At 41.6% G+C, this 15,845-nt stretch overlaps 1 protein-coding gene across 1 annotated transcript in view; it reads right to left on the bottom strand.

Moving 5' to 3' along the window:
* Positions 1-15,845, bottom strand: part of CFAP54 (cilia and flagella associated protein 54) — a gene marked incomplete at both ends in the record, with an annotated part of 175,159 nt that overhangs the window by 102,354 nt on the left and 56,960 nt on the right. Inside the window, 2 exons of the mRNA XM_083366027.1 lie at positions 7,249-7,476; positions 14,342-14,445. Coding sequence (XP_083222153.1) covers positions 7,249-7,476; positions 14,342-14,445 — 332 coding nt within the window. The remainder of the gene's footprint in view (positions 1-7,248; positions 7,477-14,341; positions 14,446-15,845) is intronic.

Raw genomic sequence — 15,845 nt, 5'->3', positions numbered from 1 at the left:
AATTTCAAATCTGAAGCAACATTCTGTTGATATACTGTATATAAAAATCATTTGAGTTTGTTGCAAAGGATGTAATAGTAGTTATAGTACTGGTAGTAATTCATTTTGATCAAAAACCAGTATACTGTAGAAAAGATTGTATAAATAATTTGCATCATTTTAATTAAATTATAATTGATTCTCATTTGATGGACTAATCAAGGGAGGCTGACAGTCACAAATGTCTTTTAAATTGAAAAGCATATCATGTCAAGGACATTTATATCATGTGTATGATGTCATTATACAAATATTACAAATTACTACTTTTCATTAACTGACATCATTTTCATAGTGCCATCATTACACAAATAATATAATCAGCCAATACCCGAGCCATCAGACAACCACTGGAAATAGTAGGGCATTGGCTGAAAAGTGGAGAGAACCTATGGAGAAATTCTCTAAAAATTCCACTTTTTAAGTGACTTTATTGTTGTTCTCCTTGAAATATCCAGATTCTACTGAAATTTAGATGAACAGAATCCAATTCCACAATGTCAAAGTCATGAATGGACTATAGCTGTGCTCATAATAAAAGCTGTCATCTTATTATATAAAGGCTGAAGAATTGCCTCACTAGGTCTTTCTCTTATTGCTTCAAGATCAGGTATACCACACCTGCTTCAAATGTAAATCTAAAATATGGCCTCAGCAAGGAACAATAAAGGATGTGATTATCCATAGTGGACAGGAATTTGCTTCCATAGCTCAAGTATTTCCAAAAGGGTCTTAGTTTCTTAGAAACTACTGTAAGTCTTGAGACTTCCCAGAATATTATACATCTTGTTCGGCAGGTGAACTTATTTGGTCAATCGCTTCTAAGAAATGTAACTATGATGCTGAATTACCTCTATTTGTATACAATCTACCAGACAGTGGACTGGTAGTATAATGTTTTTGACTAATTTGTTTAATTGGGTTGTCTTTAACTAGTTTTAGATCTAGTGTGAAAACATATCATTTTAGGTCCTATTTATGCAGAAATACTGAAAATTCAAACAGGTTCACAAACTTTTAAACATCACCATAGAACTAAAAGGAATCCACAGATTACACTTGAAGAAAGTTGCTTTTCTTCAACTTTGTCCTAACAGAACAAAATATTTTGATATTAGCACTATGGCAGTTGAAATGAAATTCAGAGAAAAGCCAGGAATTAGCTGAAGAGCTTATGCAATGAGGAAATGTTTCCCACTAAAAATCTAACCCAGTTTTAGAACATTCCAACAATTACTTTTATGCAGGTTCATCACTTAACTATATGAGACAGGAGACCATGAAGATGTACATTCATTTTTATAGGAAACAGAAACAGCTAAATGAATAGCAGTTTCCAAAATGATGTTGTTTCAACACTTGAATAGTCTTCTGAATTACTTATGTCTTGTGATTAATTTTTTTAATTAATACATGGAAAAGGCAAACTGCAGTAGGCAAACTACAGTACCTCTTCATATTCAGTTCTGAGAGTTGTAAGATAAAGAACTTCAAGCTGTATCCCTATTAGATAATTATTTACCTCTTTTGTCAATATTTGCCAGACACTTAATTCTCATTAATATCTAATCTTCCCTTAGTGATGCTTAAACTAGGCAACTCTGAAGATGGAGGAGAGGCTGTAGGATTATAAAAGATGCCCAATGAATGCAACTCCTTTGTGAATCAAATTTGGGAGATCATTCCTGTCATTTGGGTTTACTGAGGCAATGGGGAAAGTGTTATGTACTGGGCTTTTGGAATATCACCATGTGCATTGCTGGAGAACTAACAATTCTCCAGCAACCCAGACAGGATGTCTCCGGTCCTGCAATTGGTCAACTTTGGGCGGCAAACATGGGTTCAATCCGATTGGTTGCTACCAGAGGGTCTGGCTATATATTGAGGCAGGGTGACTCCAAATCCTCAGTACAGTTTCTGCTTAAATAAAGAATGAGCTTCTCTGTACTCAACTGCATGTCTTCCTTCCTGCTCATCAAGAGTCCACGACATAATAGTGGCGACAAGGATCCTGCTTCACTGCCTAAGGGCTGAAGTCACAAGGGGACGGCATTACTCGCTGGAGGGAAGAGGCATCTTGCCCCCCCAGCTGGCTAGTAAAGCTACACTAGCGGCCGCGTGCTCAGAGGATTCGTTCCCTGAGCCTAAGAAGCAGGATCCAACAACGCAGGAATTGAGGAAAGATGCCGAAGGTCGGCAAACTCAGAGAGTTCGACATTAAACATCCAGAAGATTGGCTGTCTTACCTCTCACAAGTATAGAACTATCTTCAAGCAAACCAGATTGCAGAGGAAGGCCTAAAAGCTGAAACGTTGCTATGTGTGTGTGGGCCTGCGACTTTCGATCTAGCGGAAAATCTGTTTGCGCCAACACCCATTGAAGCAGTATCATTTGCTGACCTTAAGAAGAAGCTGACTGGGCATTTCCAGCCAAAAATGTCAGAGATGGCATGGCGTTTAAAATTCGACCAACGAGTGCAGCTTCCCGGTGAGACAGCATCAGTTTATCGCAGGCCGCACGTCTCTGCAAGTTTTCAAATTTAGAGGAGCGTCTGAGAGACCGACTTGTCTGTGGCCTGAGAGACAGAACCCTGCAGCAGAGATTGTTTGCCAGACCAAATCTCACATTCGCCAAAGCACAAGACGAGGTCATGGCTGACGAAGCAGCCGGAGGTGCAGTACAAACAGTGCAGCCCACCAAATCTCCAAAGATAGAAGATTCCGTCCACGAGGTCGCCAAATGCAGTGGAGAATCGTCAGAAGACGAAGAACCCGAAATAAACAAGCTCCAAAGACAGCCAAGCATGCAAAACCGCGGCAATCAGCAAAGAGAGAACGATTACAAGGCAGTTCTCTTAACTAGATGTAAGGGGTGTGGAGGCAACCACTCCCGCGCAAATTGCAGATTCTGTTCGGCCACGTGTAGAGCTTGCGGAAGGACCGGCAACATCACGGTGGTGTGCAGAGCTCAACAGAGAGACAGGCCACCCAAGCACCAGTCGGAGGAACCAACTAGGAAAGGTACTGGGTCCAGCCAGTGTGGGGTTCTTCAAGAGCCAGACAAGTGTTTGTCGCACTGGGGCTCGTTGTCCCCTTAAGCCTAAACTTAAGCTCTCGGTGGAGCTACAAGGAATTCCATGCAAAATGGAATTGGACTCCAGCTCTGCGGTCTCAATCATCTCGCATGACACATTCAACCTTGTGTGCAGACGCAGCAACCAGTGGGCTAAACTAAGACCCTCAGATATTATTTTAACAGATTTTCAGAATGCTCAGGTTAAAGTTAAGGGTGAAGCCACATTATTGGTGAAATTTAAAGGGTTTTGGGGGCACCTGGATGTCATAGTAGTAGAGGGTCAAAGAACAAGTCTTATTGGACTTGATTGGTTTGAGGCTTTGGGCATTCAAATAACAGGCATTAACCGGACACAGACAGCAGACCACATGGCTGTTTGTGAGGAATTCGTGGATGTTTTCGAGTCAAAACTGGGAACTTATACTGGGTCACCAATTTCCTTTAAATTAGATCCTAACGTTGTACCAATAAGGGTCAAGCCTCGCAGAGTTCCTTTCACCTTAAAACACAAAATCGATTTTGAAATTGATAAGTTAGTAGAGCAGGGTGTATTACAGCCTGTTGATGGGGGGGAGTGGGAAACTCCTATTGTCACCCCACTAAAGCCCAACGGGGAGGTTCACATTTGCGCAGACTACAAATGCACATTAAATAAAGCCTTAAATCAACATGCATACCTGGTCCCGATAGTCAGCCATATTCTAGCCTCTTTGCAAGGGGGAACCATTTTTGCTAAACTTGATTTAGCGCAGGCGTATCAGCAACTGCTGGTAGACGAGGCCACAGCTGTAGCTCAAACAATAGTAACTCATAGAGGGGTATTCAAAGTCAAACGCTTGCAGTTTGGAGTCAGGGTTGCACCGAGTATTTTCCAAGGGATTATGGAACGCACACTTAAAGGTATTCAGGGTGTCTGTCCTTATTTTGATGATGTTCTCATTGCCAGGGAATCCCCAGAAGTATTGGCCAACAGGCTCAGGGCTGTGTTACAAAGGCTCCACGATGCGGGCCTCAAGTTAAAAAAAAACAAATGCAGTATTGGGGTTTCTTCAATGGAATTCTTGGGGTTCCATATCGATGCTAGTGGGATTCACCTCATTGAGTCAAAAGTTAAAGCCATCAAAATGGCTCCTAGGTCAAAATCAAAAGAAGAGCTACAAGCATTTTTGGGCCTCCTGAATTTTTATCACACATTTCTACCTCATAAGGCTGCAATAGCTGAGCCCCTCCACAGGCTACTTGATAAAAAAGCCCTTTGGAAATGGACTGGCTTACATGAAAAAAGTTTCCAGGATCTCAAGGCTCTTCTTTCAGAAAAGTTCACTGTAACTCATTACATTGAGTCTAAACCTGTATGTCTTGCATGTGATGCATCTCCCTACGGGGTGGGGGCAGTCTTAAGCCACATAGAGAAGAATGGGAAACAAGTTCCTATTGCATTCTATTCTAGAACTTTATCTGCTGCTGAGAGTAATTATGCACAAATTGATAAAGAAGCCTTAGCCATAGTGGCTGGAGTCAAAAAATTTCATGATTATTTATATGGCAGGGATTTCACTGTCTTCACTGACCACAAACCCCTTTTGGGCCTATTCACAACAGATAAGCAAACTCCCCACATACTATCTCCAAGAATGCTGAGATGATCTATATTTTTGTCTGCATACAAATTTAAGTTAGTTCACAAACCTGGGAAGGAAATGGGCCATGCAGATGGCCTCAGCAGACTACCACTGCCACTAATGGATCCTGATCCAGCTCCTGCTGCTAAAATATTGTCCATTCAGGACTTGCCTGAGTTTCCCCTCCATGCTGGGGATATTGCTGCTGAGACTGCTACAGATAAAATTCTGAGCAGAGTACTGTCATGGGTATACACGGGCTGGTTGGAAAAAAATCCAGGCCCTGATTTCCAAAGTTATTTTGTCAGAAGACGTGAACTGTCTGCACATAAGGGCTGTATATTATGGGGCAACAGAGTCATTATCCCCACATCATTGAGGGACAGAGTCTTGCATTCCTTACATGAAGGTCATCCAGGCATTGTACGGATGAAAGCCTTAGCTAGAAGCTACCTTTGGTGGCCTGGCCTGGATAAGGCTGTGGAATATCAAGTCCATGGTTGCTATACCTGCCAGAGGTCTAGGCCTGAAACGCCTCAGGCCCCAGTTCATAGGTGGGAGGAAACACATAGCCCCTGGTCCAGGGTTCATATAGACTACGCTGGGCCTTTTCAAGGACAGCTTTTTATGGTAGTAGTGGATAGCCACTGAAAATGGCTGGAAGTAGTTTCAGTCCCTAATATGACTACTGCTAGGACCATCCAGGTGCTGAGAAAACTCTTTGCGACACATGGGTTGCCTGATGTTTTGGTTTCTGATAATGGGGCTCAATTCACTGCTGCTGAGTTTCAGGCTTTTCTCAGAGCTAACTTCATCAAACATGCTACGTCTGCACCATTTCACCCCTCTACGAATGGACAAGCCGAACGCATGGTGAGGACAACAAAGGAGGTGCTCAAGCGCATCATCACAGGTGACTGGCATCACAGATTGGCAGATTTCTTGCTCTGTCAACACACTACACCCTGCACAGCTACAGATAAAAGTCCTGCTGAGCTTCGTTGGGGAAGGTGCTTAAATACTAAACTGGACAGGTTGCATCCAGACAGAGTGGTATCCAAAGCCTCTAAACCAAAACCCCCGAGGGGGCTGCAAATAGGTGATTGGGTTTGGGCCAGGAACTATGGGCCTAGAAACCTGTGGGTTCCTGGTCAGGTGATTAAAGAATCCGGACCCCTATCTTATAAAGTGGGGTTGGAGGGAGGGCGACTGGTCAGAAGACACATTGACCAACTTAGGAAAAGGTTTCCAGAATGTTCACTAAATGCGGACTATGACACAAGTCCCTCCTGAGGTCCTCAAGCTGGCGCCCAAGCCAGCTCACACCAGAACCACCAGGGTTTTCCTTTCTCAGTGGAACTTGATTCAGAAGAGGAACATGGCAGCTCAGAAGTGCAACATGGGACCCCTGACCAGGCGGACCAGCCAAATCTCAGCGACCGCTGTGCCTACTCTGCTAAACAGTCAGACTCTGGGTGGGCCAACCTGGAGAGGCCAGCCAGAGCAATTCAACTCCCCTGGACACCGGAGCACAAGGGGACATGGGTCTACCCAGCCCACCGGGTAAGCTGGTAGACCACAAAGTGACTGGAACTCCAAGGTGTTCCTCCAGACCACACAAACCCCCAGCATATCTTACAGACTATATTGTAAAATAAAGTGATGTGTAATGTATGACATTGTACCACTACCTACAGAAATTGGGGGTAAATTGTAACTGCTGGCAAGCATGTTCATTGAGACATTGTTTTATCTCTTTGTAGTTATACTGCATTGACAAGCTATTCTTTAATCTCTTTGTAGTCCACTCTACAAGGCATGTCTGTAAAGGTCACGTAATGTCTTTCTAACTACCTTGGCTTAACAAAGCATCACATTTATTATTGTTTAGTATTATTTTAGTATTTGGGGTGTTGGCAGTGATTGATAAGCCTTGAATATTGTCAAGGGTATTATAGCCTGATCTTAGGAGGGAGGGGTGTTATGTACTGGGCTTTTGGAATATCACCATATGCATTGCTGGAGAACTAACAGTTCTCCAGCAACCCAGACAGGACGTCTCCGGTCCTGCAATTGGTCAACTTTGGGCAGCAAACATGGGTTCAATCCGATTGGTTGCTACCAGAGGGTCTGGCTATATATTGAGGCAGGGTGACTCTAAATCCTCAGTACAGTTTCTGCTTAAATAAAGAATGAGCTTTTCTGTACTCAACTGCGTGTCTTCCTTCCTGCTCATCAGAGTCCATGACATAATAGAAAGACTCATAGTATTGCAAATAATTAATGAGAACAATTTAAATAAAAATTATGTTTGTTTTGATCTTGGCAGTTTCTTTGATGTCTTTGGTATCTGTTATAGAAATATCCTGGTTTGATATCTGTTATAGAAATTTTAAATAAGCCAGCAACACAAGTATTTTAATATATATGTAAAACACATTTTTTAAAATAAGAGGCTGACACAGTTCAATTGCCTCATTAGTGATTATTCTTTTCACTTTCCACTTTTTACCTGTCTGGACTTGGTACAAAATTTTCATTATTATAGAGCTCCTGTGTCCGTTTTTTAAACAAAATGAAGTGAACAATTGCCAGGTAAACGTTGAGCTGAGCTCGCCATGGCATTTCTTCATTATATAGCCGACGAAATCTTCTTCGTCTTATGTAGACATCAGAACATATATTTAGCTTAATTATCAGGATTTCAAAAGCAATTTTTCTTTTTTCTTCCATTTGTTTCCTAAATAAAATCATAGGGACAGCACCTTGAATAATAAGCAGTCATAGGAGAAAAAATATTTTAAGATATAGAAACAATTACATTCCTAATGATGTAGATATAGATATGGATATATTTCTTTGAAACTTACTTCTTTGTAGATATCTACATTTATAAAGAAATAAGATTCATTAAATTAATAAATTAACTTTCATTAATTTAGTCTAAAGAAAGCATATACAGCAGAAATGAACAACTTCTAGAAGAGGGAACAGCTTATTCCCCAGACCAGACAGGGGGAAATATCTCTACAAAGCCCTCACCATGCACATTATGAAGTGTCTAGTTAGCAATTTGTTCAAGGCACAAGGCCTCTTTAAAGCAGTAGTTTCTGTTAAGCTGACTTTGCTTACCTTTTGCTTTTCATGTAGAAAAATTATGGAGACAGCCAAGTCCCCATAACTCCATCACTTCAAATATTATCTAACAGATTGACATTAACATTATCCAACTCTTTCCTATTACTTTCTATATATAAATAGCCACTTTGGTGTAGTGGTTAAGGTGCCAGGCTAGAAACCAAGAGACTGTGATTTCTAGTTCCACTTTAGGCATGAATCCAGCTGGGTGACCTTGGACCAATCACTCTCTCTCATAGATCCAGGAAACAAGCAATGCTGAAACCTCATCAAGAAAATTGTAGGGAGTTGTCTAGGCATGACCAGGAGTCAATATTGACTCAAAGGTATAAACACACAAACAAACAAAAGTGCACACGTATACTCTCTCACCCCTTCATGGATTACTGCCTTGTCGTGGCGAAGGGGCTTGCGTAATTCAATGAAGCTATGAGCTATGCCGTGCAGGGCCACCCAAGACGGACAGGTCATAGCCGAGAGTTCTGACAAAACGTGATCCACTGGAGAAGGAAATGGCAACCCACTCCAGTATCTTTGCCATGAAAACCCTATGGACAGTACCAAAAGGCAAAACGATATGACGCTGGAAGATGAGCCCCTCAGGTCGGAAGGCATCCAGTATGCTACTGGGGAAGAGCAGAGGGCTAGTACTAGTAGCGCCAGAAAGAATGAAGCGACTGGGCCAAAGCCGAAAGGACGCTCAGCTGTGGATATGTCTGGTGGTGAAAGGAAAGTCCGATGCTGTAAAGATTTTTTTCTCCATAGGAACCTGGAATGTAAGATCCATGAATCAAGGAAAGCTGGACGTGGTCAAACAAGAGATGACAAGACTAAACATCGACATCTTAGGTATCAGCGAACTAAAATGGACAGGAATGGGTGAATTTAATTCAGATGACCATCAGGTATACTACTGCGGGCAAGAATCCCTCAGAAGAAATGGAGTAGCCTTCATAGTCAATAAAAAAATAGGAAAAGCAATACTGGGATACAATCCTCAAAATGACAGAATGATCTCAGTTCGAATCCAAGGCAAACCATTCAATATCACAGTAGTCCAAGTCTATGCCCCAACCACCGGTACTGAAGAGGATGAAATTGACCGGTTCTATGAAGCCCTACAGCACCTTATAGAACTAACACCCAGAAATGATGTCCTTATCGTCATGGGGGATTGGAATGCTAAAGTAGGAAACCAAAAGATAACTGGAATAACAGGCAAGTTTGGCCTTGGAGTACAAAATGAAGCAGGGCACAGGCTGATAGAATTTTGTCAAGAGAATACGATGGTCATAGCAAACACTCTTTTCCAACAGCCCAAGAGACGGCTCTACACATGGACATCACCAGACGGTCAACACAGAAATCAGATTGACTATATGCTCTGCAGCCAAAGATGGAGAAGCTCTATACAGTCAGTAAAAACAAGACCAAGAGCTGACTGTGGCTCAGACCATGAGCTTCTTGTTGCAAAGTTTAGGCTTAAACTGAAGAAAGTAGGGAAAAGCACCAGGCCAGTCAGGTATGAATTAAATCATATCCCCGTTGAATATACAGTAGAGGTGACAAATAGATTTAAGGAATTAGATCTGATAGACAGGGTGCCTGAAGAACTATGGACAGAGGTTCGCAACATTGTACAACAGGTAGCAACCAAAACCATCCCAAAGAAAAAGAAATGCAAGAAAGCAAAATGGCTGTCTGAGGAAGCTTTGCAAATAGCTGAGGAAAGGAGGGAAGCGAAATGCAAGGGAGAAAAAGAAAGATACGCCCAATTGAATGCAGAATTCCAGAGAATAGCTAGAAGAGATAAGAATGCCTTCTTAAATGAACAGTGCAAAGAAATAGAAGAAAACAATAGAATAGGGAGGACCAGAGATCTTTTCAAGAAAATTGGAGAGATGAAGGGAACGTTCAATGCAAAAATGGGCATGATAAAGGACCAAAATGGCAGGGACCTAACAGAGGCAGAAGAGATTAAGAAGAGATGGCAAAATTACACAGAAGAACTATACAAGAATGAGCTTAACGTCCCTGATAATCACAATGAGGTGGTCACTGACCTCGAGCCAGACATCCTAGAATGTGAAGTAAAGTGGGCCTTAGAAAAGCTGAGCAACAACAAAGCTAGTGGAGGTGACAGTATTCCAGCTGAGCTATTCAAAATCTTAAAAGACGATGCAGTAAAAGTGCTACACTCAATTTGCCAGCAAATTTGGAAAACTCAACAGTGGTCACAGGATTGGAAAAGATCAGTTTACATTCCAATTCCAAAGAAAGGCAGTGCCAAAGAATGTTCAAACTATCGCACTATTGCACTCATTTCTCATGCTAGTAAAGTTATGCTTAAAATCCTACAAGCTAGACTCCAGCAGTATGTGGATCGAGAACTACCAGAAGTACAGGCAGGATTTCGAAGAGGCAGAGGAACTAGAGATCAAATAGCCAACATACGCTGGATCATGGAGAAAGCTAGAGAGTTCCAGAAAAACATCTACTTCTGCTTCATTGACTATGCTAAAGCCTTTGATTGTGTGGATCATAACAAACTGTGGCAAGTTCTTAAAGAGATGGGAGTACCAGAACATCTTATTTGTCTCTTGAGAAACCTATATGCGGGCCAAGAAGCAACAGTGAGAACTGGACACGGAACCACTGATTGGTTCAAAATTGGGAAAGGAGTCCGGCAAGGCTGTATACTGTCGCCTTGCCTATTTAACTTATATGCAGAGCACATCATGAGAAAGGCAGGGCTAGATGAATCAAAAGTTGGAATTAAGATTGCTGGAAGAAATATCAACAACCTAAGATATGCAGATGATACCACTCTAATGGCAGAAAGTGAAGAGGAACTGAAGAGTCTCTTGTTGCGAGTGAAGAAGGAGAGTGCAAAAGTTGGGTTGAAACTAAACATTAAGAAAACCAAGATCATGGCATCCGGCCCTCTCAATTCCTGGCAAATAGATGGGGAAGAAATGGAGGTAGTGACAGATTTTATTTTCCTGGGCTCCAAGATCACTGCAGATGAGGACTGTAGTCAAGAAATTAAAAGACGCTTGCTCCTCGGGAGGAAAGCCATGGCAAATCTAGACAGCACACTAAAAAGCAGAGACATCACCCTGTCAACAAAAGTGCATATAGTCAAGGCTATGGTCTTCCCAGTTGCAATGTATGGCAGTGAAAGTTGGACCATAAGAAAGGCTGAGCGCAAAAGAATTGAGGCCTTTGAACTCTGGTGCTGGAGAAGACTCCTACGAGTCCCTTGGACTGCAAGGTGATCAAACCGGTCAGTCCTAGAGGAGATCAACCCTGACTGCTCTTTAGAAGGCCAGATCCTGAAGCTAAACTCAAATACTTTGGCCACCTAATGAGGAGGAAGGACTCACTGGAGAAGAGCCTAATGCTGGGAAAGATTGAGGGCAATAGAAGAAGGGGACGACAGAGAATGAGGTGGCTGGATGGAGTCACTGAAGCAGTAGGCGTGAGCTTAAATGGACTCCAGAAGATGGCAGAGGACCGGAAAGCCTGGAGGAACATTGTCCATAGGGTCGCGATGGGTCGGACACGACTTCGCAACTAACAACAACATACTCTCTCAAGTCCTGATAGGCTGCCTTATTGTGGCAATGGGATGGGTGGGTGTTCCTGCTAGGGAAAAGCTAAGAATTCCAGGAATATAGGCCAATGTATATACTCCCAACAGGGAAACCTAAGGCATGAAGTTTATCCCACTTGGACTGGCCTCCCTCTCTCTGCGCTAGAGTGGCACCTACGGAGGCGGCCAAGGGCAAGCAGGGCAAGGCTGCTCCTGCTCAAAAGTCAGGTTTTGGCAGACAGTGAAGCGTGCACGTGGGGCTTTCCCAGGGCTGGCAGGCCAAACGGGGACCAGCCTCCCTCTCTCCGCGCTAGAGCGGCACCCGCGGAGGCAGCCAAGGGCAAGCAGGGCAAGGCCGCTCCTGCTCAAAAGCTAGGGTTCGGCGGCCGGGAAGGCGCTCACGTCGGGCTCTCCCGGACCTGGCGGGTGATGAGGGAGGAGTAGGCCGATCGCCTTACTGGTACTTGGCACTCCGACGCATCTTCCTGGCCATGTGTGCCCCGAAGAAGCACCGATCAGAAGTCAATCCAGTTGCTGCACGAGTCCCTGGGGAGGACGGGGCCTCGCTCTGCGCCTTCACTCTTCACTTGCCCTCAGTAGGGTTCCTGCAGGCCACTGCCAAGCAGCATGTTTTCTTCAAGCAAGTGAGCTAGGAAGTAGCGGAGCACGGAGGAGGCGGGGGGAGGTGGGGGGGAGGAAGGCGACACCACATACCACCAGCCAGGTGCTCACGTACCACCAGTGGTATGCATACCACCGGTTGAAAATCCCTGACTTAGCAACTGTTCAAAGTTACGACAGACCTCTGCAGAGGTACTTATGACTTGGTTTTGAAGTTACAACAGGCAGGGGCCCACTCTACAATCATGTGAATTGTGTTTTGGGCACCTGGAAGCAGACCATATTTACAGCTGTTTGTAGCGTCCCACAGTCATGTGACCATATTTTGATATTTTTGCCAAAAAATGACATTTACTTGTGGTTTTTGGCAAAACCAGTTCATAATGATCAATTGGTTCACTTTAATGACCACAGTATTCACTTAATGAGGGCCACAAAAAAGGTCATAAAATTGGGTCAGTCATGTGATGACCAACTTTATGACCATCAGGATTTATTACTGTACTGTACACTCCATTACAGTTTTAAGTCAAGGATTACCAGTGGCAAAGATATTACTTGCATATAATTCAATCAGTGTCCAATAATAAATATCAATTAGATTTCTTGGACACCCTTTTAATATAATTGCTATCCAAGCATAAACTTCACCATTGATGAAGAATAAGAGGAAATCAAGCTCGATCTGAAATCAATAGAACATGCAAGCAAGATGCTAATGGTTAGAGACTGGAATCACAAAGTTGGAGACAATGAAGAAAATTCATAGGTTTGTTTTTGGTGGGGAAAATGGAACTGACCTAAGGTCCCACTGCAAACTAGAATTCATGGTCTTCCAGTTTTAGCCTGCTGCTTAACTATTACATTAAATCTATATGGACAGATGCTTTTTGATTTCCCAGTCTATAGTTGATGGAGAGTAATGGCCCAAAGACAGCACCATCCCCAGCCAGCAAGTTTCTGTATCTCTTGGAGGACTACAACCTAGGCCTACCAATTTACACATTACATCAAATTTGCTTCCAACTGACTGTTTGACAGCCTCCATTTTGATTTGGATTGCTCAAATAATTCAAATAATTTCAAAATTTAAAAGAAATCAAACTTGTTTCAAGTCACCTAAAATTCAACCTGGAAGTTTACTGAACTTTAGTGAATATTAATGAAAGCAAAAATTATCCAGCATTCTTTTTTATTTAATTGTAATATGTCATAAATTGTAATACAGTTGCAAGAAAAAGTATGTGAACCCTTTGGGATTATGTGGTTTTTTGCATGAATTGGCCATAAAATGCGCTCTAAACGTCATGTAAGTCACAACAATAGAAAAACACAGTCTGGAATTCATTTTCCCATCAAGTATATTTTGCCAGTAGTGCTGTGGAACATCCAGGTGCTCTTTTGCAAACTTCAAACGTGGACAGATGAAACCAAAATTGAGTTGTTTGGGAAAAACACACAACACTATGTGTGGAGAAAAAAAGGCACAGCACACCAACATCAAAACCTCATCCCCACTGTAAAACATGGCAGAGGGAGCATCATGGTTTGGGGCTGCTTTGCTGTCTCAGGGCCTGGACGGATTGTTGTCATTGATGGGAAAATGAATTACAGAGTTTATCAGGACATTTTGCAGGAAAACGTACGACCATCTGTCCGCCAACTGAAGTTCCGCAGAGGATGGGTGATGCAACAGGACAATGACCCAAAGCATACAAGTAATTCAACAAAACAATGGCTTCAACAGAACAGAATACGTCTTCTGGAGTGGCCCAGTCAGAATGCTGTGGCATGACCTTAAGAGAGCGATTCACACCAGACATCCCAAGAATATTGCTACACTGAAACAGTTTTGTGCAGAGGAGTGGTCCAAAATTACTCCAGATCGTTGTGCAGGTCTGATCTGCAACTACAGGAAACGTTTGGTTGAGGTTATTGCTGCCAAAGGAGGGTCAACCAGTTATTAAGTCCAAAGGTTCACCTACTTTTTCCACCCTGAACTGTGAATGTTTCCATCTTATGTTCAATTAAAACATGACAACAGCTAATGTTTGTGTAGTATTATTTTAAGCAGACTGTGTTTTAATATTTTTGTGACTTACATGACGTTTAGAGCGCATTTTATGGCCAATTCATGCAAAAAACCACATAATCCCAAAGGGTTCACATACTTTTTCTTGCAACTGTATGTTATAAATTCCTAAACATAAATACTGTTGTAATTTATTTTTAAAAAAATTACTTAAGTTACCGTTTTCCACCAGGTGTTTTCACCTGGCTTGATGATTTAGTAGACTGTTTAGGCAGACCTTTCTTCTTGGAACCCCTCCCCTTGGGTGTTGGTAACTCTGTCACCTATATAAAGAAATCATTATATCACAATAATTATAAATGTTCAAAATACTAATTTCAGTTACCCAGAGCCCTGTAAGAACTCAAAAAACAAATATGCATTTATTTTATTTCTAAATAAATCCTAACAGTACCTTCATAAAATAAAATAATGTTGAGAATAACAATCATAATGAATTGTAATAAAATTGGAAACATTCAAGTTTTATAAATGCATACATATATACAAACGTACTAGGAAGATATTTTTTTTCTCTCTTGCAAAAAATTTTTTCCTGGCAAATCTATTTCTAATCTGATTGTTCAGGTATTTCAACAGTTACAATTGTGATTGAATCCATCCACCTTGTTATTGGTCGTTCTCTTCTTTTTTCCTTCTACCTTTCCCAGCATTATAGACTTCAGAGAAGTAAGTCTTCATATAAAATGAATCCAAATTACAATTTGAGCCTAGGAGGATTCTGATCTATGTAGCTATCAATACAAAAGTTTTTCTATAATCCATGAAGCACATGCCAATTTCTTTTTGGTATTCTTTGGGTTTCTCAATTATCCAGTGTGCATCAGCAATAATGGTTCACATTCCTTTGACTTTTCTAAAACCAGCTTGAACATCTAGCATCTCCTTACCACGTAGGGCTCTAATTTGTGTTGTATGATGATAAGCATTATTTTGCTTTAATTTTCATTTGCTAGTGTGTGAAATCAAAGATATTTTGCACACTTTGTTAAAATGGCTTATTAAATTTGGCTTTCTTTTTGTAAAATAAATGATGACATGGTGTAATATGTCATGTGTTATTCATTTCAGTACCTACTTTTAAGAACTACTAAGGAGCAGATGATTTTTACTATGTTCTGATACATAAAACCATAGAACGCAAAGAAAGTATACATTCTTTTTCACATGACTGTCTATGTAAGATCCTAAGATATTTTTCCCACGGGCCATTATAGAAACGTGCACAAAAGTGACTGGAGAGTGAAAATTCCTCTTTCACATGAATGTAGAGAGAGAAGTACAGCTGTAACAGACTGGAAAATTGTAACATTTTCCCATCAATTAGTGTTTTGAAGGGAAACCAAGCTTCTGATAAAGTAGATTCACAACTTTTCTCAAAGAAACAGGAATCTCTGTTCTCTGCTTACTTGTCAGCAATTAACAAACAAAACTCAAATAAAGGCCAGAATGGCTGGAGAATAAGATTGCTAATTGCTTGGTTTCTGAGTTGCTTATTGGCTGGCAATGCTGACACCTTGCTGCAACTGGAAGTATTTGAGACTAGAACATATTAGTTTATCTAAATGAGACAAAAGAGACAAAGCAGGCAAGAAAATGACAAGACACAGAAAAAGAGCTGAATTATCATACAGTGACAGAAAGTAAAGTCAGCTGAAAGCTA

Source organism: Vipera ursinii, assembly GCF_947247035.1.
Source record: "Vipera ursinii genome assembly, chromosome: 6".
NCBI classification, from domain to species: domain Eukaryota; kingdom Metazoa; phylum Chordata; class Lepidosauria; order Squamata; family Viperidae; genus Vipera; species Vipera ursinii.
This window is presented reverse-complemented; position numbering and strand designations above follow the sequence as displayed.